Source organism: Sturnus vulgaris, chromosome 2, assembly GCF_052056855.1.
Source record: "Sturnus vulgaris isolate bStuVul1 chromosome 2, bStuVul1.hap1, whole genome shotgun sequence".
NCBI classification, from domain to species: domain Eukaryota; kingdom Metazoa; phylum Chordata; class Aves; order Passeriformes; family Sturnidae; genus Sturnus; species Sturnus vulgaris.
In genome coordinates this window covers 195,745-223,042 of record NC_142244.1, presented here as the reverse complement: position 1 = coordinate 223,042, position 27,298 = coordinate 195,745, and the positions used below count along the sequence as shown (strand labels likewise).

The 27,298-nt window shown below is 38.7% G+C and overlaps 2 protein-coding genes across 7 annotated transcripts in view; one reads left to right on the top strand and one right to left on the bottom strand.

Annotated features, from left to right (window-relative positions):
- The window catches only part of CMSS1 (cms1 ribosomal small subunit homolog), a 220,715-nt gene that overhangs the window by 74,178 nt on the left and 119,239 nt on the right, over positions 1 to 27,298 (top strand). The gene's annotated exons all lie outside the window — the stretch shown is intronic.
- FILIP1L (filamin A interacting protein 1 like) overlaps positions 1 to 27,298 on the bottom strand; it is a 186,863-nt gene that overhangs the window by 72,294 nt on the left and 87,271 nt on the right. For 2 of the 4 annotated variants that reach the window (XM_088156121.1, XM_088156132.1), the window contains exons 4-6: positions 10,543 to 10,674; positions 5,820 to 6,100; positions 3,485 to 3,658 (exon numbers count right to left, since the gene is read on the bottom strand). In XM_088156121.1, the coding sequence (XP_088012247.1) occupies positions 3,485 to 3,658; positions 5,820 to 6,089 (444 nt within the window). In that variant the 5' untranslated portion in view covers positions 6,090 to 6,100; positions 10,543 to 10,674. The remainder of the gene's footprint in view (positions 1 to 3,484; positions 3,659 to 5,819; positions 6,101 to 10,542; positions 10,675 to 27,298) is intronic. The other 2 variants (XM_088156118.1, XM_088156139.1) reach the window with 1 other exon arrangement.

Sequence of the window (27,298 nt, the reverse complement as noted above, 5' to 3'; positions counted from 1 at the left end):
AGGGAAGAAGTGCTGGGACTGTTTCCTGGTACAGGTGGGTCATAAAGGAGAGAAACTGAGAGACAGCAATCCTACATCACAATTAATGCACACACTTGAGGTCTGCATGTGAGATATGTAACGGGAACCGGCATTTGGCCTCGACACTTGTGTGTCCCTGTGCAGCACACCATTCTCTCACTGCATGACCACACAGAGCTGAGCCTGGGACTGGGTTGCTGCACTTCCATGTGGTTTGTTGAGAAAATGATGTGTCCCTCTGCAAGATAAGGGCACCTCCCCGGAGAGCAAATTTGACTCTTGCATTTTCCCTGTGAGATCCTGTGGCTGACTCCCACATCCAGCAGAGAAGAGAGAGAAGTCGTGTGAACCCCTGCTGGTGTGAGATCCTCACATGGAAGTGTCTCCAACAGCCCCAGGTTCCTCAGATTATTCTGGCCAAATGCTAGATCTGCCCATGCAGAAATACCCATTTATATGCATGCGCACAAGTTTACTCAGCCTACACAGTTCTTAGCTAAAAACCACAGAGCACTAATAAGCAGCAGGATAAATGTCTTCTGTTGAAAATTAAAGTGATAAAATCTTAATTAAGTGATTTGTTGTTTTGTTCTTGGTAACCATATGGGCTTTTTGCTAGAGTTACAGGCTGTACAATATAACGGAAAATCAGAGGCGTAGCCTTACATAACTGTGAATAGTTGAACAAGCTAAACATTCATATGAATGTAATAGTTTAACAACATTTTGCCACTAACTCTTGACTGAAGTCAAACTAGGATGGTATATGTCATATCCACTACATCAGAACTTAGCTCTTCATCTTTCTCTTTTTAGATTGTTTTGTGTTTGGTGATATGCTAGAAGAAAATCAGGGTAGTTGCATTTTTTATCCCAAATTCAGTGTGATATTATTCCTGTTAACAGTATCCTCTCAGTCATTGTTTATAAATGTATAATCCTGAGTTTAGGATTACCAGAGATTATGGGAGCAATTCTTCCCTTGCCTTTTTCAACCCGAGCTGAGCCAAATTTCCATGTTCGTGGAATATGTTGGTGGTCTTCTCCTGAATGTCACCTTGTCAGCGCTGTTATTCAATGTCTTCCTGTGACAAACGTATTGGTGCTCTACAGCTGTGATCCTCGGGAAGTTTTTACCAACACTTAGCAGATGTTGTGAGGACACAATCAGATAGACTTTGTTAAAATACTGATGAGGGTGCATCTTTCCTCCAGGTGATTGGCAACGGGATTTCAAAAATGGATTCAATTTTTAATTATCCTTGATGGATGCAAAATGCAGGCTGTCCTCTCATTTCACATATTTAGAGGAGCTCTCAAAGTGGAAAGTGATTAATCATATTTTGAACAGAGAAGCACATGATTCTTTTAATCTTTGGCTGTATTACTGGGAGAGTTAGAAACCAGAATCTGCTTTCTGATACCACGAAGAGAAGAGAAAAAGACATCACAAATTCTGCAATGTCTTCATCTTTATCTCTCTTTTCCTACATCACCATCTCTTGATTTTTTGATTCCTTTAAAAACATACTGTTTATTTTTGAATCTGGGAAAATTGTTCTTACATTGTTATTATGAATTTACTGAAATGTTGAATACTCTTCATTTTCTATTCAAGAGAAGTGATGATTTATCTGAAGACAGATTTTTTTCACAAAAACTGACTACTTCTAACTTTATAAACCACACAGAAATGGAAAACCTTTTCAGGCCTTTGAGTCAGAAACAAAACCAAAATAAAAATCTAATTTCTTTTATGGTCCTCAAATGTGAATGCTAACAGTAATCTTATCTGACATTTTTTAGGTTGCAGAAAGAAATAGCTGTAGAACAAGTTTGATTAAAAAACCCTATTTTCTGAAAGAAATTTAGTATCTCCTCATGAACAAAGAAGAAATGGTTTTCATCTGTCACACTTCTCATTGGTTTTGCAGAGGAAAATGTATTAATACTGCTTTCTAATTTGCTACATTTCTTCCCCTATGAATCCTGTTCCTAATGAGTAAAGTTATCCAGCCACCAAATTTTCCCACTATATTCTTAATCAAATTGGCCAAGAAGCTTTATGTTTAGAATAGGTAAGAGAATTGTGAGAGAATGGTAAAGGACTCAAAATCTTACAGTTGCCTTCTGAAATTAATTGTAATTTCACTTGAGTTTGGGAAGATTCTCTGTGTTCAGAGCTACCAGGCAAAACTCTCAAGGATGAGATGCACATGCAGATACAAAGGAACTTGTCCTAGTAGCAAAGGTGGGAATTTAAATGGTCTGTTCCTGGACTTTGTGGCTGGTTCCACCTCTCCTTTAGTTTTTATATGTGTTTTAAAAATACAAAAAAAGAGGAAAAAAAAACCCACCAAAAAAACCCAAAAATGGATCTCTGATATAATTCAAGGGGATTTTGAAACTGAAATTGTGGAATGCCTATTACAGCATCCTTTGGTTTACCAAGACCAAGAAGTGGCAGTGGTCCTTCTACCCTTTCAGTTGCTCTCAGGAGGTTTACCTTTGCCCTTTGAAATTGCCAAAACCAGCAGTGCTAGAAAGGATTTCTCTTCCATTAAGTGTAAGAAGCAAAGAGTGTGTATAAACTTACGTAAAGTAACAAACTGAGCTTATGTTTTCAAACTATTTTGGACTTCTCCTCAAATCATTTCCATCATTTGTATTCAAAGTTTCTGTGGCATAATACCACAATGTTCTAAAATAAATTAAGCTTCACAGATGAACTTTATGTTTCGGATTATATCCAGAGATTTTAGCCTTTGAGCTTCTGAAATGAGAGTTGACCTTTTGCCTGACATAACTCTGTCTGGAATGATCTCTGTGTCCTTAGGTACATTTCTGTTCAAAAACTTGGAAAACACTTGGTAGGAGAATTTTATTAATAATTTCTGCTTTTATTTTCTGATATTTATCTATACTGAGCAGTATGTTAAAAAACATTTATCTGAATTGAAGACAACTACCTGGGATAAAAAAACAGAATCTGATGTGAAAGTGTTTTAATATCCAGTGAGCTCATTATAGTAACTCTCCAGACCAAGCAGGTGTCCCCATGGCTGCTCCCAAATTAATGGGAGCAGGAACATGCAGAAGTGCACAGCTGTGTCATTGCTGCAGCCACTGGCAAGATGGACTTCCATGAGACAAGTGGGGACTGGCGAGGCTTCTGCTTGTGTGGGCCAGGAATATGGATAACAGAAAGAGGGAAAAAGAAAAAGAAGATTGTTTTAATGAGACAAAATCATGCCTGTCGATGTGTAAAGCCCCCATTTTGCAGTGTAAGTTAGGATCATTAGATTCAGGTCCCATCTGGACCCTGGACTTTGTTCTGCTCCCACTTGCACTCATGTTCCATTCCAGGTTTAGAACTCATTTGTCTCCTTCCCCAGCAGTGGGTGAGAGATTTTCTGTTGAATTTGGTGGGAACTACGGTTAAATATCAATTACTCATTCTTACCTCTCCCATAGGCTTTTCATAGATATCTTCTTGCCATTGCTCAGCCTTTGTTTGAATAGCATCTCGCTGGAGTGCCTCTAACACCTTCTTGGGAGTAACAAAGCCATACTGTGCTTCAAGCAAAGCTAAGTCAATTTTTTCAGCCTTCAGTACTCCTATGACTTCATCTTGAGCCTGCAGAAACACAAAGTAAGGCTTTATCTTGTTAAACTGTATATATGCATTTACAGGTTAGCTCCCTGCTTTTGATTTTAAAACTTCTAAAATAACACTGTGTTTGTAAAGTGCTCCAAAACAGTCAGTAATGTGAAGACAGTTGAAAAGCATGAGGGAAGTATTGGCTCTTTGTATTTTATTAGTTCAACATAAAGTCCAGGATCTTCAGACCCTTCATCAAAGCTTAAGTACTTCTTTAATGCTTAGATCGTTTTGCTGTTTCTGGACCAGTGTGTAGCATTCATAAGACAAAGTTTCAGGGCAAAGTTCAGCTTGTGGTATTAGAAATTGACTTGTTAATGCAGGATGTTGGGATGTTTCTTGAAGCCTGAAAATGTTGCACATTCTGTATATTTTGGGTGTAAATGGCTTCTGTAGCTTAAACCCTCTACAGATGTGTCCTTGAGTTTTCTCCCCCCACTCTGCATCCTCTGGTGGTGAAGGTTGCCCCCTGCCTCCATTGCAGTGATGCAGACTACACGAACTGTCTCAAACATCCATTGTCTGCAATTACCTCCGTTAAAAACAAGTATGTGCTAATCTTAGAAGGATAGAATAGGAAAGAAGGAAATCAAAAAGGATATACCAGGGGAGGGCAACACTTCTAGTTTGACTCCTTTTGGTTGGAAGACTTCTGTGTCCCCATTTATGACTGTGTGTGACACCGGAATTTAACAAATGTTAAAATATGAAACAGACTATTTCTAATCCTTAGCATTGCAGGAAAAAATAGAAGAGTGATCTTTGTACATCTTGAATGTTCTGGAATTTGGGAAGGAATGACATCTAAATTAGAAACTTAGTTATGGTTTGATTGACAGCTGATCTTCAGCAATTTGACTTGGCATTACAGGAGGTTGAAAATAAGGGATAAAAGATGGTTTCTTTTTCATTCATAGTCCTGCTTCCTTTTAAATTTCAGATGTGATTTTAAATGTTCATGTCAGGCTCATTGTTTTCCAGTTTCTCATTTCCATCTTCCAGCTTTAAACCTTATTTGAAGTGCATGTGTGTGTATATATTTATATTTTTATATTCATATGATGCACGTGTAATAAACACTGTGTGCATAATATAAATAAATATATTACAATGTGTGACACCTGAATTTTAACCTAAATTAAGAAAGGCCAATTGGGCAGGAGAGAAATGTTTTGCAAACATGGAAATTGTTCTGTTTGCATAATGAAACAATCTGTAGAAGTTTGCCTTGGATCTACCCTCAAAGATTGGTGCAGCTATTAAATATTCATATCACATGTGTGTTCTGTTAAGCATGTATGTATTATTATATAAACATACACACATATGTTAAGAATACAGCTACCCAGGTACTGTCTAAGTAATAAACTCTGACACCATGTGCTACACCCATTTAGGCCACTTTGGCCAGTTTGCTTTTTTCTCTGCCTGTGCGTGGTTTTAAAGTCATTGCTTCTGTGCAATAAGCCTGCCACAGAAATATTTTTCCTGCTCACTGGAAATCTGGTTCCCGCTTCCTGAAATTACATTTGACCAGGTTAGGCATCATTTACCACTTGACAGATGGTTCCTTTTCTAGGTAGAAAAATGCTCACTCTTAAAATCCAGTAACTTGTGGGCTAAGTGGCATGTAACACTTTTGCTTTTTATTATGGGAAATAAAATGCTTGTTTTGATTTTCCTAGCAAGAAGTGTTAGAAATACTGTTAAATGAGTTACTTTTTGTGAGGTGGCACTGTTTCATGGGGAGTAAAGCTCATGACTTCATAGGAGTGGGAGAATAAGACATAATCAAGTAAAATATCATAAAGATCTGCAATATGTTCTCCATATCAACCATACAATGACAAACAATTTGTATTCAAGATACTTAGAATGGGGCGGCACAACTAGAAAGTTTTGTGAGTTGTCTGCTTTGAGAGTTACTTGTGATGTAAAGATCATGTTTCCTGTCTGATAGCTACAATAGCTATAATGTTGGGGTGTTTTGTATGCTGCAGTTCATATTTGTCCTGTATCAAACTGTGTAAGGTGTTTCCTTAACATAAAAGCAGCATGTGTTTGTGGTGGAGGGGGGAATGGGGGTGGAGAGTGGAGTGTCTTTTAATTTGGAATATAAAGTAGAACAATACATTACCTGTAATTCACCCTCGAGGACACTGAGAAGAAATAGCAAGTCATCACGAGAGAGATCCTCCCTTTTCTTGACAGAACTTTTTTGGTTTTTCTCTGCCTTTGGACTTCTCAGGATGGTACTGGGTTGGGCTACATCATCCTTCTCTTTCTGCTGTGTTTGTGCTTTTCCTTTCCCACTGTAACCAACTGCTTCTTTGTGGTGGTCTTTCGCCCTCAGCTGGCTCACCTTTGGTCTGGTTGGGCTTTCGGTGCTGTTACCTCTGGAATGCATGGTTTATATCTCTGAAGGTGAGGGAAATTGGGGAGAAAAATAATTGTTTTAGCTAACAGACTAGAGAAAAAATAATTGTTTTAGCTAGAGACTATAAAACTATTACTATAATTGATGGTGGGTGTTATTCCCTCCAGAATGGTAATTCTCCTGTCCACACAGGGCTGTTTGTCATTTGAAAAAAGCTGACACCTTGTGCAAACCAGCAGTACTGGGCTGTGATCCTTACTGGATGTCTGTAGTGAAGTGAGTCTTTACTGGTCTTATGCAGAATTCCCTTCTTGATACTTCAAAGGTGTCATCTTTCGCAGCAGCCCTGGGTGAATCACTGCAAACCTTGTTTCCTATTTTGTGACAAGGCCTACCTCACCTTTCAGGTAGATATGTATTATGATGAGGCAGATTTAGCTTCAGAGGCTTTTCACAGGGAGGATTTTTCTGTTCCACTTTAATAGTGGCCCATCCTACACTGTGTTCTGTTTTCCTTTGTCTTTCCAAGAGAGAGCACGAAAGCATTCCTCCACAACTACAAGCTACCAAGGCTGCATTATCCATGTTTGGCAAAATACAGGGACTAACAAACACATCCAGACTGCAAGAAGCGAGCAGCACTGTAAATGCTCCCTCCCCAACACCAGCACCACTGAAACTACCTTGCAGATCATGACTTGTCTCTTAAAACCATGCAGTATAAAACCCTGCTACCTAACTTCTTTAGTGCTTGAATCCAGCACTCCAGAGGTGTTAGTACCTGGTGAAAGGGAGACTTATCCTAACTAGGCCCCTTTGAAGTGCCACTGTTAAGGAAACATACTCTAATGTCTTTGCAGATAAATGACTAACACTGTGTAAATATTGATTAACCTCAGGAACTTGTGTTTTGGTTATCACCACTCAGATTAAGGAATGTAGTCCACCTCTGCTGGAAAATTGTGGTAACGGATAGCATCTAGCAAACAATAACCTGATTGTGTGATTCAAAGGTGAAATTCAACGTGTTCCAAATACAAATAAGGGACCATTTTTCTCATTAAGCTGCCAAGCTAATTGCTGAAAAGTCCAGAAAATCATTATGGTCCATGATAGGCACTAGATTATTTCTTAGCTGCTTTTTTGCCTCAATTCTCTGGCTGATAAAATTATTTGAGAGCCTCCTCCCCTACTCTCTTCTCTTCTGGATTCTGACTCTAAATCTTAAACTCTATGACTGCACTTCTTAACTGTGGTAACTTTCCACTGAATGCTAAGAATGCTTCCTTTTGTTGTTTTTCTGCAAGACCAGAGGAGGTGGAAGTAGCTTTTGGTTTATAATGGATGATGACTGAGAGTGGGGTGAATTGATCAAAAACCCTACAAAAAAGAAAGTGACATTTTTTATAATGTTGAAGTCTCTTCTAGTCTGATTTGAAGCACTCATTAATAAGAAAAACTTGTTTCTCCAGGTCTCAGAAAACTAAGGCGTGTCAGATTTGCATGGCAGTGTGCACTGGGAACTGTTTTGTAAAGCATCAACAGTGTCACATTAGGATGGGAACTTATCATAGTGTAGAAAACCAAGAGTTGTTCATAGCAGACTGGCAGCAATGCTAGCTGGTGATGATTACTTTTATTTGGTGTTCATCCTGGCGTTTCAGTCGAATGCAGATTCTCTTTACTCACGGTGGTGTGATTATTAGAATACTTACCTTTTGCCCCTTGCTTACAGATTATTATTACTTGGTAAGGAGGCTTTTGGTTTCCTTTGAGTGTAAGATGCTGGATGCCTGCTTGGCTTTTGTGTGCTGTTAAAGGCTCATGCTTTTAAGTTCAAGTGTAGGAGTTGTGAGCAGTGTAACTGCTGGTGGAGCAAGCAAAGTGTGGGACCTCGGATGGACAAAATCAAACATCCCATCCACCTACCCTGAAACTCCTCATCACCTTCAAATTGTCAGACTCCCTAGATGTGCCACCACCTATGGGACTCATCTTCAAAACACACCTGACATTTTGGGCAGAACATAAGCTACTCATGCCCTTGAACCATGGCACAAAAGAGAAAACATCCATTCTGTTCTAGAGGGTGCTGGTTTTCTGCGATGTTATTAGACCCTGGAATGACCATAATGAGACATTTAAGACCAAAGTAGCATAACTCGAAATTTTTCACCAGTGTGTTTTGGTACACTGGGTTATTTTCTGTTTTGAGCAACTCTTTCCCTGTTCTTGAAAGGTTGATAAAGAGCAATGTTTATTTTGTTGGCTTTTTTTCCCACAAGGTAAAAATGTTAATAGACCCATAAAATTTATTAGTATCATTAATGTTGTTCATGGCACACAAAAGAGTGAGCCCAGGTTCTCAAGATTAGACCAATGAGGGTAAATTTTACCTTTTTGCATATCTGTCTCAACCAATAGTAACATTCTGTAATGATGGCATCTGTGTACAAGAAAGCTGTCTTGCAGAAAAGAGGTACAAAAAAGTGCTTTTTCTTGTAGCAGAGTTTGTCATTCACAGAGGCTCTGAGATTTCTCCTGGAGAGCTGACTCTTGCGTCTTGTGGCAAACTTTTGTGTAGAAGTTAACTTAAGCCCTTTTTCTCTGTACCACCAGGAAAGATGACAGGATAAGATGCCTTAGAAAACAGTAAACAACAATTGTTAAATTGAATTGATTGTGTGTCTGTGCCTTGCACTTGTGATCTTTCATCTGTTTTGGCTCAATTACTAAACAGCAGGGATTGTAGCTATGTAAACAGAAGAAGCAAGAATACTTGCCAGAATTCTCACATGATGCATTATGTACCATTGCTTGCATCAAAATTAAAAGAAGATTGAAAGGGAGTATCCAGATCATGAAGTCACATGTCTTGAAATGACAGACCACTGTGCTGTGGGTACTTAACAGAGATTAGTTTACCGTAATTGTGCTAATGCAATAACACAAGACCCGTGTTCTGCCCTATTGTGCTTTCCTTCACGTTATGACATGCCTGTTGACAGAAAAATTTGCACTGGTATTCTGCTTGAAGTGACAATGTAGTGGTTCCCAAGCTCATCAGATTTGTGCAGCTTGGTAGGCTGGGTCCAGATTCTAAGAGGAATGAGATTGGGTTACACTGAAACATTCTGATAAATCAAATAATTGCAAGTAAGAGACCCAGCAAAGTTTGCACCTATTCTTAGTGTTCTACGTTCTTTTCTTTTTACAATTTATTTTCTGTTCTGTTTTTTAAAGATCTTACTCATCTCTGAACTGAATGCTGTCCTTCTGCATATAAAGGAGGTATTTTCTTTTCTTGGTGATGAACAGGCAATCTGAAGTGTCAAAATATACTTTCCTTAAGAGCCAGGTGAATAAAGGACCAAATGTTTCTATGATGTTAACTTGGTCTCCACCACCTCAATCATATTCTGAAGGAGATTAAACTGCATTTGTCTCTTTGGCAGCAGTGAATTAGCAAGTGGTTCCAAAATCCCTGCACTTCTGTGGGAAAGACTGAAATATCCTTCAGAGATGGCTTCATCTTAGAGTTTTAAGAGGTATTTTGGCATTTATTTTCACCTTTAGTGTTTTCCTTTTTAGTCAGTGATTGATTTATGAGTAACAGAATCCGTCACAGGACTGCATATTCCATTAATCCCAGGATAAGGACCTTGAATTGTTAAGAACTTGCTGCTGTTCCCTTCAAAAATCCGTGACTAAGCAAGGAATTATGTCCCTCTGCTTTTTAGCATCCCTTAAAGGGCAGTGCTTTTGATTTGCTGAAATGAGTAGTATTCCTACCAACAGACTGACTTTTGAAAGGAGTTGAGATCTGATTGCCTGGCATACCAATGTTATGGGAGAGTGAAAAGCACATGATGTCTTTGCGAAGAGGTCTGCAATCCTCTGCCCATCACTGTAAGTGTGGATTTGGGCAAGAAGAAAAGGAGTCCCACAAAGGTTTGTCTTGTTCTTCTTTTGCAGTCCTGGCATGGCCTTTAGACCAGCAAATGCATTTACTAAACTGGGGTAGAACATTAAAAAGTCTTTTTAATAATTAGAATCCCAGGATCTGGCCATTTCACATCATCACTGAGCCTTTCTTGGAACTGGTGCCTTCTGACATAATGCGTTTAGGACTTTTATTCTTCTCCTAAGTAGAAATATGTTGCTTGTGGTAGATTTGCCTCAATTGCAAAGAAAAAAAACCTTCCTTTTGGGTAGACTTCATTAGTGTTTTCCTGAAAACCGTTTGAAGTGGCTTCTGTCCAGGGGGATGTTCTATTCAGAAGAATGGTCTGTGCCATGACCAGCTATTATTTGAGCTCAGTAGACATTGTGCTGTTTTGGTACAGAGGATGGTCATTCAGCAGAAAGAGATTCCTTTAGCACGTTCTTCACTCAGGGAATGTGAGATAAGTGTTTCCATCCTGGCAGGGAAATGGCAAGATGAAGCCATTTTTCTGGGAAGACTAATAGCAAGAGTGCTTACCTGTGTATCCTGATGCATCTGTTGGCATGCAGAGGTGCAGGAAGTCAAGCAGCAGAAAGAAAATAAATTATCAGCCTGTTTCCCCACTCACAGGATCTTGTCAGATTTTGGTCTTTGAAGCTCTTGGGTATCCTGCAAGAACAGCAATAACTCAAATGGGAAGAAAGTCTGGATTCAGCCAAGGATGTGAACACTCTCAGACAGGAAAAGTGCATGGGTGAGAACTGGACATCATTTTTGTGCTGGTTGTGGTTTATGTTCATCTAACCACAAGCAAAATTCCTCATCCCTTGGCTACAGGGAGCCTCTTTTGAGACAGCAAGATACCTTTTGAACCATGTTAGCGTTGTCATGGTACTCTGCTTGCAGTAAAGGTACTGTGAAATTTCCACCATCTGCTGTCTCCTCTTCCTCCCCCATCCAGTCCTGTAGTGTTTTGCAGGATGTGTTGTGAGTGTGGTAGCTAAGATCTTCCCAGGTCCATTTTGCATATGTGCAGGCTTGCAGTCATCTTTAGAAGGCCAAGTCTGTGTGGGCAGTTTTGACCAGGTTCTTTTGAAGGATATATCTGTATCACTTGTCTGTCATTTCGTTATTGGCGTGTGAATCTGTGATCCAGTCTTCATTCTTGTAATGTCTCAAACTACAGATGTACAGATATAGATAAACACACACACATTCCTCCCCCATTAGATTTTGTGCCAGGAGAAAAGTACAGAAAATTATCTTTGCCATGTGATTAGTTTTTGGTTTTGTGGCCTTGAGCTCAAGTTAAGACCATTCGGTACATTAACTCATCTCCTACTAAGTCTTAGGTAGTGTTTGCCCACATATTTGTCAGTTTAAAGCCCACACATTCACAGTGCAGAGCATGAAAGCATAAGCTCACCTTGAACAAATTTGAAATTTTCACATTAGGAATATATGGTTAAGAATGTATACTCCTGTTCAGAGATGTCAGATTTTGTTTTAAATAGTATTCTTCAGATGGTTGGGTAATAAACCTCTTTGTGATCATCCTTGATGCATCACACAACGTTTCTTTGGCAAAACTGGGTATCTGTTTTGAAATTTGAAATGAAGGCCTGTGTTCCACAAAGCTTCCAGGTCAGAAATCAGTACTTTGAGGCATGGACTGATTTTTTTAAACTTCTCTCTGGTAATAATTTGAAACAATTTCTGCTAAACCCTTCTTTTCTCTCCTCCGCAGGAATTCAGCTCTCCTAGTTTGTGGTCCAGCATTTTGCCAAGTTGATGATAGTCTTAGAAGATGACAGTATATTTATGACATTACAAGTGTACAGCTCCCGTAGCAAGGAGGTGAGACACAGTGGACATGCTTGAGGTGATTTGTCTTCGCAGTGAGGTGCTACCCCCGCCCTGAGGCCACAGTGTGAAGCCAAGGGTTTCATTGCAGTGAGACAAGGACTCTGAAGTTGCAGGTGCACTATAACTTCAATGTGCTGCTGAAAAGTGGCAACTTTGGAGGAATAATCATGAAAGTAATATTTACAGGGGTTCAGAAGGTTGAGGAGGAATCAAAAGTAGAATACCTGGAATGTCTTTAGCTTTCTACTACTAGAAATAGAGAGTTGAGGGGAATTTTATGCAATTAGCTGAATTGCCTCTGAAATTAATAGGGTTTTTTCTGTATGCTCCCTTGGGTTTAGGTTTGTTTTATCTTTCTTTTTAAAGTAAGAAGTTTCATACTTATTTTGTAATTAGACATTAACAGTGGATTATTTATAAGGATTAGTGCAAGAGAGATTTTTGGTGAAAAAATGTGAAGAAATGTCACCATAACATCAGGTAGATCTAAGTGTTAGAAAAGGTAAACTCTGCAATGCCATTCAATCTCCTTCTCTTGCTAGACAAAAAAAGATGTGAATTTTGCATTATCTGTATGACAGATTTTTATTAGTAAACAGAAATAAAACTCAGCTGCTCCAATTTCAATTATATACATTTACTTTCTAAGTATAGAATTTTCTTTTATGAGCATAAGAAATAGTTAACATTATTTAGTAGTGTTTGTAGTTTAATATTTATTAATATTTAATTTACTATTGAATTTAATGTTTATTAATATTATAAACATGGTTTAGTATTTATTATTCAGCTGCTGTAATTTTGGCTCCAATGTATAATTACTCTATAATTACAAAATTATCTGAAGCAAAACCATGAAATAGTGCTACATGAAACAAGAATGTTCCTATCTTAGAAACTGTGTGTCTAGAGTCATCCTTTTCCCTGAATATCTTGAAACTACCTGGAATGTAGACATTTATGTGCCTGCATAATTCGGTGTTACAGTTGGTAATTTCAGTTTTTCCTTACTGTGGCTATCTCTGAACTCTCTGTAGGCATTAGTTTCCCTGAAATTTGTAGAGATGTCAGTACCTTTACCCCTCTCTCTGCCCTGTTTGGAACTGGCTTTGATTCAGGCTGGGACCCCTGGTGAGATATTGGACAAAATGTGCAGCCTCCTTCCTGCAGAGAAACAAGCTCAGGCTGTCCTTTGGAAGATCACTGGGAACTTGGGTTGGCCCTTCCCAGATTCATCTGTCATGGAGACATTCATGAAACTGAAGGGTAGGATATTCAGACTTCTGAAATAAACAGGTTTTTGCATGTGTGACATGTTACTGTAAATCCCACAGGCAATAGCTCAAGTGAGGTATTTTAGAACACAAGAAGGGATCTCCATCTGTTTGGTTTCAGTCTTGCATATTGTTATTTTACAGAAGGAAAAAACCCAAATCTGAATTTTCTAAGTTTTGGGTTTCAGGATAAGCCAGAATTTTCTGTGTCGAAAGTCACACACCTTCTGTCTACTAAATGATGAAGGTTTTTTGGGTTTTTTTGAGGTGGGGTTTTTTTGAGGGTGGTTTTTTTTCAAAATTATGAAGGGTTTTTCCTGGCTTTTATGTTTTACAGGTTATCAATCTGATCTAGTTCATACATTTATGTCTCATTTCTCACTCTTTCACATGAGATCCATGTGCTCCCAGGTCAATACCTATGCTTCTGGCTTTTGCTTTTCCTCTCTCTACTGAAACAGTAAATGAATCTATAGGCTCACGGTGTGAACCTATGTGAAGGTACTGTCTCAGCAATGGCATTAATTTTGTGTAAGTACATGTTTTGGCAGAATTTAAAAACCAGGGAAAGTTTCTTAGTGCACAAGTCTCTCCTAAAAGTTCCATGTGTTTGCTTAGGCACAGATGGGCCCTTTCTTCCCTGGGTTCAACATCATTTTGGTAAATGGGAACCTACAAAAGCAACTGTTTTTGTCTTCCTGACAATATTTAGGTAATTGCTCACTCTTCTTTTGCTGCTCTCAGCAGACTTGATGCAGCCAAAATACCATCATTGTGTGGTAATTCTATAAATATTTCAAGGTGAGTTTTGTGGTAGCAGGTTTAAAAAAAATTTAAATCCTGTTTTTATAGTATTCTCTCTCACCTTCCAAAACATCCTATCACTGCCAAAACGGGAATATTTAATGTTCTATTTTAATAATCTAAGCAGGATTTAACCACTATAAATTGAGCATTTTTCTTCCCATGTTTTTAGCAGCATGACAGATCTCCTCATTTTGGAAATATTTCTCAAAATAATTAAGATGCAAAACCTGACTATTACTAAGAGAAGTTTGTAAGAATAAAAGGCAAAAGAAGTTTACTCAGCCCAGTGCCATTTTTACACCTCTGACTTCAATGGTTAACTTTCCCTGGACATACACGTTTGCACATGCCAGCACCATTTCAGTGGTGTTTACTGTAATAAGATCCTGTCTTTCTGACAGAAGGTAAATTTTCTCTGTCAAAGTGCTTGTGGTAGTAATTTTCTGTGCCCTTCAATATCCTGGTATAATGTGGTATATTCGAAAAGCAGCCTATAATCACAATTCTCCAAAAAGAATCTAACTGAAGAAGTACAACATTACAGTGTTATTAGCTATAACAGCTGTGGGCAAAAGAAAAGGAAGAAACAAGTGGTAATTCTTGTATTTCAGTGTGCATGTGTGTGTCTTCATACACATACATATGAAATAATGTATTCGTGTACCAAGGGTGTATCTGTGTAATGCTCTTGTGCTTGGTGCTCATGGGAAATACAAAATAAGCAGCCTTTATTTTTTTTTTTTTTCAAAAAGGCAGTAGAAGTCCACAAAGTTTTGAAGCATGTTGCTTTTGTTTTCAATGAAAATGCATGGTTAGTAAGCAAGGATTATCTAGGATATGTTATCTAGTATAAGTTAATTTGTTACCCCACACTAATTGGTCTGGCTATCTGAGACCCGAAACTTCTTAACCCTTGCAGCCATCTTAATTTCCAATTTACTTATGGGGTTTTTTGTCTGCTTGGTGTTTGTATGGAGTGCCCTCCATGAGTTGTGAAATAAGCAGCAGAGGCTACAGTGAGAACTATAGAATAAAAATGTACACCTTCAAAGTGCATATATGTTAATTTTCTTCAAGGGTATTTTTGACAAGTGTAGATTTGTTGAGACATTTGTGTGGGAGAGTTCACCTCAGTGTTGCTTTTCTCCACACATGAAAATAAACCACAGACTCTTAAATATCCTGAGAAAAATTTCTTCAAAGACAGATCAAAGGTCTTTACTAATGTCTGAGGAAGCTGCCTGTCTTGTGAACTCATGTCTATGGAGAGCTGTTTAAGACAATCAAGATCATTTTTCCATTGATTTGATCATTTGCAGCCTGCTGTGAGAGGAGTTGCCTTATTTGGAGAAGGAGGAGGTGGGGGAATCCACAGATACTCCTAGTTTTTCCAAGAAAGTAATGGATAAAATAACTTTTTTTAAACCAACTGTGTTGGTTTTTCCCCCACTATGCTCTGTGGGTTGCTCCGCTTCAAACAATTGTCTTAAACAGTGCATGTACAAGACTTTTGGGTAAGAATGAGTCAATAGACTTATTTTTTTTATTTTATCAATTTTATCTGCTTTTGTGGCTATTGCATTCACTGAAATGTCCAGGTATGACTTTCACATCCCAGAAATTTTATATTTTTGTTTGCTTGCTTCTTGTTTTTTATTTCATTTTTGTTTGTTTGGGGGGTTGGTTTTTTGCTTCTTGGTTTTAATTTGATTTGTCCAAAAAAATCTCTTTCTGTCTCCTTTTACATCAAAACAACACAGAACACATATGAGCTAAGCTTTGAAAGTTTGTGAACTTCTTCCTAAGCTGGAATTCCCCACCTTTAGACAGCATTCACGAAAATAAATTGATTTTTATTCCTTAAGGCCTGGGTTTTCATTCTTATCTATTTCTTATGTCTGTTTGCTTCATGAACTGCATCTTTTATCACTCAGACCAGTTTTTTATAGGCTCTATGATAGCAGAGAGCTCTTAACTCTTAGTAGTTGTTGAGAATAGTGTTTCTATTTTGAAGCATTTTACTGGTTTTGTCGTGCTGCCACAAAGCATCTGTAGGTGCTAGATAGGACTTCAGGCTTCTATCTAGACCTAGGGTTTCCAAGTTGATGGGTTAGGGGTTTTTTGTTTGTTGTTGGTTTAAGCCAAACATTTTTATTATCATCTCCACCATGACTGTGTTCTTCTGCAACCTAGAAATTGGACAATAATCGTTTGTTGGTTTATCTGATCATAAATGAAATAATTTAATTTTCTTTTTTGTAGATGTTGGGTTTTCTTTTAGCTGGATTTTTCTTGTATATCCCAAAGTTTTGATCTTCATTACATTCTGTGATTTGGTACTCTGGAGCAATACCAAAGTTTTCTTTATAGTCTGTAATACAAAACCAGTGTTTTAGTTTCTCCTTGCTTGCTTTTCTCGTTCATGACAATACCTCAGTATGCAACGGCAGGCTAACATTTTTTTGTCTGACTAGGATAATCCTTAGCTGTGCAAAAAATTGGCTCTGGCATTTTCCTCTTCCAGCTGCAGCTACAAAATAACAACACATGCATGGCCGTGGAAGATTCCTCGACTTGTTCCCCATGCTCACATCCTCTGAGTTTAACATTCAAGTGGAAAATGTGGATAAAAATCCGAAATATTTTTTCCAGGAGTTTAATGAAAGAATATCTCTCTCAGATCTCCAGTAGTCTCACATTTCTATGCAGATTACACCTTATTGTCTATGGAACATAGGTGGTTTAGGTTTGGGGTTTGGTGAGGGGAAGGGATGAATGGCAGGAGTTCCCTCCTCACCTCTGAGCCAGGAGTGCTGACTGGCACTGCCCTGTATCCTACTTATCCAGATCCACATATGCTACCACAGGATTCTTGTGATGCCTGAGGACAAATTGCAGGATTTTGGTAAGAGTGCCCTGGGGTCACCAGGTGCTCCTAAGAAATTTTTAAAACATTAATTCATGGGCTTTGGTGGAAATGGAAATAAGTCGTGTGTTGGCCTTTCGAATCAAAACACCTTTTTGTGACAGGAATGTATATTTCTGCTTTTTGTTGTTTTGGAGTATTTTTCTTTTGTTGTCTCTGTCTTCTTTTATTCTTTCTTTTTGTTCTTATTAACCTCTAGTTTTACCTGTTGATGTTATGGCAGCAGGATATTTTGAATTATCTACTGCATATTCACCTCCACACAAACAAACACACAAGAAATGTGAGCTTCCTTGTGGATTCTCAAGTCAGCTTTGTAGTTAATTTTTAGTTTTTAAAGTTTTTTTTCATTAAAATTGGTTATTGCCTTAAAAAATTGAAAGTAAAATTACAGTGGTGGCTTTTTTTTTCCATATTGTTCATATAAATTAGTGACTGTGCCTATATATGCCAGGAAAATGTGAAAAGCACAGAATTTGAAAAATAACTGTATACAGTGAAATTAATTGTTGTGTGTTTTCACATTACATGTTTTACCGGCCATGACACTCATTATTATTTATTATAATGCCTTACAGTATTCCCATAGGAATATGTCCTCCTCTCGTGACACAACTTTGGAAAATGCAATAAAAACACACTGGAAACCTCAGCTTTCTAATAGGAAGTTTCTTGTAAGCAGTGAAGTTATAATGCCTCCTCCCAGTGAAAAGGAAGTAGGATGGAGATCAGTGAGCCAGGTAAATGTCCCTCCTTTCTGTCACTAGCTTTGCTTTCTTCTTTTTCCCCCATGTTGGAAGTTTGGTCTTGAGGCCATCACCCATGTTTTGGAATAGGGGAAGTAGAGAAACCCCATATCTTCCTTTCATTGCTGCATAAGGACCCCACAGTTTTGCCACATGACATTCACATGCAAAGGCAAAAGTTGTTGATTTGTGGCTGCAGCTGTGACTTCATCCTGGTTTTGATGATATTGTAGCCGAGTCCTTGGGGAAGGGCAAGGTGTGTGGCATAGAGCACGTACTGTTGTTTGTTCCTTTCTTTGCTTTTCCACTTGCTCAAATAAAATATGTCTCTGACCAGCTGCTAGTCCAGTGGCTAGTGAGAGTGGACGAAACCGTTCTTGCAGATCTAAATGAGAGCATCTGTGACTATTTTGCAGGAGTCTGATGTTCAGAGAGGCCTGAAGGGAACACCCAGGTCTGGATGCCTTTTTCCTCATCCCCACCCTGTAAAGGCCTCTTTGAAAAGCCCATTTGAAACACCTGTTTATCCTTTTGGAAGAATGGTACCTAAAATGAAAGCAGAATCTTTGCATTGCCCAGTTTAACTGCTTGGCACCAGTTGACCTACATTTTGGGTGTGGCTTTGTTACATGTGTGTTGGCACTGGAGACATGCAGAAAGCTTGTCCACCTGCCCCTGATGGCTAGTGACAAGCAGTGTGGAACCTGGGGGACACAGTAGGGACCCTTCTGCTGCCTGTGTTCAGCCCTGTAATTATTGTGAGAACACTGGGGAAGGAACTGCTTCCTGAGTAGCAGTTATCATAAATGGAGTGATCTGCCAGGAGAGGCTTCTTGAAATTGCCTTTTTGGTCTTGGTGGCAATTATAATGCATTTCTACTAGTGTTTTCTTGGCAGCTGAGGACAAGTCTACAGTTTTTTAGGTGTGTTGAAGAGGGCATGAACAGGCGACTCCAAATGTTTGCATTTAACATGCAAGCCCTTCCTAATGAAGCAATGAGTCATATCCCGCAGGCATAGATTCTTAGATTGCTGCTTAGCAAGACTTCACCAAAATTATTTTATCAGAAGCTAATATTTAGCTCCTGAGAACACCATGCCCCTTCTGCACATAAATAATGCTAATTTGTTATACATTAAACCAGAGGGTTAATGCCACTTCTGACAGTGCCTGTGTACCTCATCATCTGAAGGTACAGACATCTTCCCTATAGATATAGCACATATACATATATGGAAAAGATACTGCCTGGTCAAACTTCTGACTTGTAAATTTTTTTAGTGTGAAAAAAGAAGATAAATTCCGAAGTGGACACCCCTTCCCTTTTTGATTACTGGGTGGTTGTAAAGGAGTCATTGTAATGCACAGCAGGTGTGTGTATGTTGTGATTGTATGTTCCCATGCATTAAGACTATTTATGTTCTTTCTCTATGAGGATATTTTTTCTTAGTGCTCTGTTCAAATCAGTTCTGTTTGGGTGAATAAGTATTTAAAAAGTGTTAACAGTAGAGTGGATTTACATTGATGAAGATAATACACAGCTTTGAATAGCTAGATGTTCCTCTATGTGCAAGCAGTTCTATTTGAGGAACAATCACAGATCCTAATACTTCTCTGACACCAAAATTTAAGTTAAATTTCCAGAGATAAAATAAAGGTAAGGCTTTTAAATGAAAGGCCAGAGAATCTGTCCTGTATTTTTTAATACCAAATACCCAGTAAACATCAGAGTGCACATGGTGGGATTCTGCAAGCTTTCTTTGTGCTGATAGGCCCAATAAAGTCTGTGGTGCTGCATGTGCAGGATTGCATTTTACAGGGTTAGGGACTGTATTTTGTGACTCTTACTGCTCATATAACTCTGAGTACATGTATTTTGCTTTAAGTGTAGTCTGGACAGCCTCAAAATGTAGCATTTTAAAGGTCTCTTGTTAACACAAGCATACTTATTAATTAAAGAAACAAATGTAAAAACAGTAAGATGTTTAAATTAAGGTTCAGTCATTTTCTTATCATAGAGCCTTAAAAAAGAAGAAAATTATTAAAAAACCCCCACATTACACACCCACACCCATACACACACACACCCCACATGACCAAAAAAAAAAAAAACACCAAAAGAATCACCACCACCACCAAAAAAAACCCCTTAACAACCACCAAACCATAGAATTTACTGGGATGAGAGGGGAAAGTATATTCATAACTGAGAAGTATATGAATATATATATATTCATAACTGAGAAATAAAACTGACTGTCTGGTTTGGTTTTTAGGGCTAGAATTGAAGGAAAAAATAAGGAAGAAATGCATGTGTATGATAAATATGGCGTAGATTGTGGCTTTTAACACCAGCCTTAATAATGTCAGGAATCATAATTTTCTGGTTTTTCATGAGCTTAAGACAAATTATGTAGGTTTATCCTTAGAGCGTTCACATAGTGAGATTGTTTAGGTCATAGTTTCAGCTTTGTGCAAGTTAGAGCTGCTGAAACATACTCATCTCTTTGACATTTTGATTTATTTAAAATATATGTGGTGACAGGTAAAAGCTTCAACAGTAAATACTAGTATTTCTTGTTTCAGGAAATAGAATTAAATTGGAATAAGTTGGTCTATGAGTTAAGTAAAGTCCAGTATTTTTGGGATAAAATGAAAGTAGCCTTTTGCAGATGAACATTCTAAATTTAGTTTTGCTGTATTTGAACGTGATATATACAGCTTCTTAATGTCCCACTAGGTCCTAGACAGGGCTCCTAAATCCCACTGAAAAAATTGATAAGAGTGATAATTCAAAAACCTGATCATCTTTACCTTACTGCATCTGCATTGTGCTGTTCAAAATGAAGTTATTGCTAAGGAGATATTGCAATGCACTGCATTTCTTTGGGCTCTGAATAGGGAAGAAGCCTTATAGCAAATTCTTGTTCTTGTGGTGTTCTTCAAATGTCTGTTAAGCCAATGTCATCCCAACAGATATCCTTTATGTTCTGTGATCCACAGAGTTTGTCAGAGATGTGGGGCTTTAAGAATCTAGACTAGAAACAATTCAGTTTAGCAAGCAGAACTTGATCCTAAATGATTACATGATTGTTTGGGGCCTGTAAAAATAGTTTGGAGGCTTAGTCGCTACTACAGTAATAAATGTAGTTAGTGATCAAGCTTTGAAAAAAATACTAAGCCCAGTATCCCATGAAGCTATACAGGCTACCTGTACAAGATGTAACCCTGTGGAGATTTAAGGCTGCTTTCCCGAAGGGCCTGTAAGATCCTTGAAAGGCACAGCTTTGTCAAATTCGCAGCTGCATGGTTAGACATGGACCCTGGTCATCTGCTCCCTGGCCTGACAGGTCCAGCAAAGGCAGTGTTTGGCCACTGTCCAGCTGCTGGAGCAATGGTGTTTGCCTCGAGGGGTCCCACATGTCCCTGCTGTGCTCCCCGCCCCGGCTGCCTCCAGGTTTGCTGCTGTGCCCAAAGCTCCTCTGCACCTGCTGACCTTGGCACTGGGGACAGCCAGGGTGGCCTGCGAGGATGAAGGGGCAGAAGGGAGGGAGGAAAGGAGCTCTTGACAAAAGATGTATGATAGTTTTGGGGAAGTGGCCATGTCACCAATGTTGGAGTGTCATCTTTGTCTTAGGGAAGCTGTGCATGCAGGGTGAACTGGACAGAGCATCTGGAAGGCTGTGAGTAACTCTGTGCCCAATTGTGGGACACAAATAAGGCTCGTATTTATTTACATATATAAAATTAACTGTCTCTAAAATGATCTAGGCATACACATATGCAAACTCACTCCACTGTGAGGAAGAATTGTAAGGGCTGAGACTGTGATACCTTGCAAAACAAGGATGGCTGTGTGTCCAGAATCAGATCTCTTAGTATAAATGCTTGTGCAGGAAGGTTTTCACACTAGCTTTGCCTATGTACCTAGCCTGTCTGGCTGTAGGCAGTGAAGAGGGACGGAGTTGGTGTTCAGAGGGCACTTCCACAATTCCAAAGTCGGATTTCTTCTCCCACTTGGGAGAAGCCCTGATTTCTCCATGAGATGTAGCAGCAGATTAGTTGGTTAAGTACCTAAACTCTGAAGTATGAAAGCCTCTTTCCTTCCCTGCTGTGCCCTCTGCCTTCTCAAAGGAATCAGTGTTGCTTCTCAAAAATCTTGAGCTTCTTGTTCAGTGCAACATACCAGAGTTGGCTTTGCTTAAGAATTAAGTGTCAGAATTGTAGCAGGAAAATCGTGAAAATAGATGGCTTATCACCCTATTTAATTAGGTACTTCTGTCTCTAAGAAAAAGTCCTGAGGCAGTTATTAGCAATTGATACTCGGTAAAGAGGGCTTGTGGGAGATCCCTTCGTTGTTCTGGGAGTACTTCAGTTTAGTCTCCAACAATGCTCAGAAGCCAGAGAGCTTTAACAAAACAGCAGCAGGCTAAACCAGAAGACATCATTATGCCTTTCTGCAAACATATTTTGGGTATGGGATGGAGTTGGTTCCCTATCTTCATAAAATGTAAAGTAACACCAGAGTACCTATGCTCTTATCTCCTGGGACAAGCAGACCATGACTGCTCAAATAAGAAAGAAAATGTGTAAAAGACACATGATTTGGAGTGCAGATATCCTGAGTAAAGTGAAGTAACTATTTCCATGAAGTAAATGGAAATAGTTATTTGCTCATAGCATGATAATGGGGCACACTCAGTGGATCAGTTTGCCATAGAATTGAAATAAAGTGAAGTATTTTGATGCGTAGCTAAACCCCTGAGGTGAGTGCCACAGGATACAGCTGAGGCCAGAGGTGTCAGTGCTTTCCGTGAGGAGGCTCACAGAGAAACAGTTTAATTGTGGTAGTTCAGAAGGATGTTCTGAAGGCAGCTTAAATCTTTAAGTGACAGCTGAGGGCATGCTAGGAGAAGGATCACCCCCGTTGCTGTCTTTCTGCAAACATCTGCTTTTGGCCACTGTTAGAAAGGCTTTTGAACTAGTCAGCCTCCGGCTTTCCTGATGCATTTTTCCTGTTGCACAGGTGATACTCTAGACTATTAGTTCTCCAGTACCTTTTAAAGCTAGGTAGTGAAATATATTTTGTAGCAATCCATTAATTATTTGCACTAGGGAGTCAAGCTAACTTTGCCCATACAATACTTTATACATTAGAAGTTAACTACTGTCACAAGTCACATTATTTCTGTTGAGAAGAGTGATTCATCGTTCTATGAGTAGCTAACAGATCTCTCAGTGGGAATGAAATTTTAGGTCATGTCATTTTTTAGAAGAAAATACATATTGGAAACAGGACATTGTGTTTGAATACACGTGTTTTCTGTTGAACTGGATTGTCTAAGAACTTTTTTCTCAAGTATTTTGAGCAAATTTAGTGTTTATTTGTTCATTATTAGCTTCAAAATGGTAGTTGTGGAGGAGAAGGCTTGTTTTTATGGGTAGTATAGCCTCTCAAATGTGCCTCAGTCCTGTTCAGGAAAACTAGGTTTTAGCTGCTATAACGGCTACTGAGGATGGTTTTCTAATCAATGTTTTACCTGATGTACATTTCTCCTATATTCCTTTCATCTGTCTGGTGGAAATTTGTTTCACTTTTCTTTAATTGCTCATCAAAATGGTCTATTAGAGATGTTACTTACATTGGAAAAGCCTCTTGGGCAAGAGCTAACCGTACCACATATGCATTCTGAACTACTGTAACTGTGAAAATTTAGAAATAACCCTCTGGAGAACACAATTTCAGGATCTATAAATCCAGCATATCACAAGTTACCTTGCACTTCATTTGTTTCCCTGTGTTGAAATTTTTGTTTTTATTTTTTTCTTCGGCTGTCTTTTTAATACTCAATATATAAACTTAGTAGGGGAGCTGGATGGAATTTGGAAAACTGTGAAGTTCAAATGTCACTGTTTTACAAAGAGAATAAATATGCTACTGAACAACATCTGTATTAAGTTGGGGTAACAGTGTACGTATTTTCAAGTATTGTATTTCTTGTGAAGAGATGTCTACGAAGGTTAAATCAAAGGGCAGCTTTTTGAGAGGGCTTTGAAACTGTGCACCATGGCAGGATACAGGACTTTGATCTATCTAGTTTTAAAAACTAAATTTTGGCACAATATTTGTCACAAATCGTAGTCTTCAGGAGTCAGGACGTTGACATCCTTAAAATGATTTTCACAGCACAAGCCAAGTGCAGGAGAATCATTCTTCCAAGTGCAGGATCCTAAGCTTTGTGCAACCACAGAAGTGATGACAGTCAGAGGAACTCTGTGAGAATATTACCAATCATTGTTTTCTTTTGGTGCTTCCTGCAGCACACTATGGTTCAGGCAACGATTGTGGTAAAAGGCTTTTAAATTGATGTAAAGACCAAGTTGATTTGACATGTTTTGTAACCAAGTGTTTATTAGTTGAAATAATCTTGGGTGTTTTTTGGCATAGTTTATGTTTGAGTGGGAAATTGAATCATTGTCAGAAGTCTGTGTAAATTTGAGCATGTTAAGCTGAAGTTACCAAATGGAACTGTGGGAGGCTTTTGGCTTGTGTTAATGGAGTATAAACCAAAGCTCCTACCTTGCTGCCTCAAGAGCCACAAAAATGTTAATAGAAGTCAGAGATGCAAGATAAAAATGTATTGCGTGTAACCTGTCTACTTGCCAGTACTAGCTTTTTCCTTGGGTTACTTTCCACTATTTTGTTCCATCTAGTTTAAGGTATTAGAAGAGATGAGACTTCCTCTGCATTCCTGTGGAAATTATTTTGCCGTCCTCATAAGACCTTGTGATTTTTTTTTTTCCTTGTTTTTATTTCCTGGTTCTTATATTTCCAGAGCAGAATCTGCACCAAAACTGTCAGGGGTTGCTTTCCTGTTAGCTTTGGCAAAATGATTCAGGCTTCCTTCTTGCTCCTGTCTGCTTTTGTTCAACTGAATGAACCAATGACCATTCAAACATGCCTCAAACTACAGGTCTTTTAAGATAGGTGATACTTTGCTGAAGGCTGCTGTCAACATTTTAAATTAACCTACATGTATCAGGCAAAGCAACTAGAGCTCTTAGAGTTTCTTTCATTGCATTTTCTTTTGTGTCTCTTAGACTGGGTTTTGACACAAGGCCTTCCTAACTGGTTTCCCATGTTCTCTTTTCCACCTCTCTCCCCTTTTACACTAAGGTACTTGTGCATAAGCTTGCAATAGGCTTATGGAATGGCCAATTATAGGCACTTAAAGCTAGACTAAGATGAAGTCAATGATTCATCAGTAAGCAAAAGCTAAAATTAATCCTGTCACCAGCCTGTAAAATTGGGCATTTTTTCCCTATTTCATCAAAGATAATTTGTCCCTAAAGAACATGTTGCTTATATTGGGGCTGTTAGGTGCTCAAGACAAACTAATTTGAATTGTTGTTCAAGTCTCCATGTGAGCTTTTGCAATTGTTTCAAAACCCACAATATTTCTGGTCTATTATAATTTAATTGATTCCCTATATTTTATCTTCCAATTATGTATAATAAAATTACATACGTATTTACTCTAATAATTGTAACTAAATTCATCAGGAACTGTCGTGATAGGACAAAGAACATTCATTTGAATGTTATTTCCTTCATGAGCATTTGCTCATTTAATTCATGAGCTGGGTGAAGTGATTAGAAATTGCTTACTTTTTCATTCTTTGTCTTTTGCTGGGTTTGCTGAGCTAATTTCTTGTGTGTTGACTTGCTTCTCAGCTTTTAGGTTGAGCTACTGTACATAATAAGGTGCACAGTGGCAGCTGCTCCTTGAAAAGTTGCCATTTGGAAGGAAGTACAGAGGTTGTCCTGCAGACCTGCACGCACACGTATAACATGCATTACAGTGGGAACGCCCTGCCTCAGGTGGGAACAGAGGCTGCCAGAGGCATACAGGGACTTTCGTAACCCAGAATCAGTTTTGTGAAAGATTTGGTTTTAAATCTTTTTCTCCCTCCAAGTCGAGTTTGTAAATGCTTTCTTAGATCTGTTGTACATTCTGAAGTGTTTCACAGTCTGATAACAGATGAGCTAAGTTTTTGCTGCCAAAACCCTGCAAAGTGTGAGCAGTAGGGAGCCTAGGGAAGAATGCTGGTCTTTTAAAACTATGCCAACCTTAACATTTTAACTTAATTATGGTTTAAATCACAAAGTCATCACAATATTCTTGGAAGAAGATGCAAACTAGGATCACTGTACATAAAGGGGGAAGATGTGTGCAACACCTGTAAACACAGTGAAAAAGGAAAGTAAGAAGCTGTGGATATCTCTCTTATCAGGATATTTGTGCTGCATGATCAGAGTCTGTCACCAATCTCATAGCTGAGCATTTTTAACGTGTACTTTGCACTCCTAGTTGCTGTTCCCTCAGAGCCTTTTCTGGTGCCTGAATTGGAGAGATTGTGGTGTGGTGTAGAGCTGTTCTTGTCTCCTCCACATTCCTTACACAAGGTGTGGAAAACCAACAAGGGGAAGAAACTTGGGTTTGGTGAAGTCCTAAGTTTGTATCATCTTAAAGCTGCTCAGAGGGAAACCCTGGCCAGTGTAGTTCAGGCAACTGGTAGCAATTAAATTTACACCAGGAATGGAACTTTAAAATAATTAAACACTCTAACTTTTACACAAGTGAAGCTTGTATGCCAGATACCGTTAAGCCTGCATCTTTGTTGCTCTATCTGCCCTCCCACAGCCAGTATAACAGGGGTGCAGATTTTGGCTTGTTTAATGGAAATATGGGCATGATTGATACAGATCAAAACAACTTTTGCTAGTGAGAGATTAATTCATGCACTGAGCTCATGCTAGTGATTGTGTAAATGCTGCTTCCTATACAAAATTAAAAGATTTCTGACAGCCAGCCTGATCTGAGGCAGCTAGTTTTAAAACATCAGGAAGTCTTGTGAGGGTATTGGGGATGGAAGTTTGTTGTGTTACCTTATTACTAAGTTCTGTGCAAATTCAGAGTACTCTTGCTGCTTATACAATTTTAGTGCAGTTTTATTTGTGCTACTGAGCAAATGGACAGTTTTATTTGCTGAGAGTCAGCCAAGTGGCACTCTGTGGGAGAATGCTGATAAACCTGACAATTTTAAACCTGGGTGTCTCTCTGCTGTTTTTCAAACACAGTATGTCTCCTTCTTCTGTATATATCGTGTTGTCTTGCCTCCCCATCCCTGATTTGGGTTGGCTGCCACAAAGGTGGTAACACTTCTGAAGTTCTCATCCTTCTTCATGGTCTTGCTCATTTTTGCTCACATGAAAAGCTCAGTCTTTTACTTCCCTCTGTTAAACCCTTTGAGACTATTTAGCACCCTGAAAAGTCAGTATTCTTCCAATGTTCCTGCAAGACTTCAGTGTCTGTTTTGGTGAGGCAGTTAAGGAGTTAAAGGCTTGTGGAGTTTCAAAGAAATGCTGGACAGCTGCTGTAAAGTATTGCTACAAATCCTCGCTGACCTCATTCTTGTCAGACAACAGTGATAAAATCCAAAAACGGGTTCAAGACAGGAAGTGTTTCAGGAAGGTATGTGTTTCATGTAAAGACATCAGAAATGTGCTTTCTCCCAGAGCCATTTACCGTAAGATCCATATTAACTTAAATGAAACCGTGAAATTCCAGAATATGTTTACAGAAACATAATTTCAATCCAGAAAAAACAT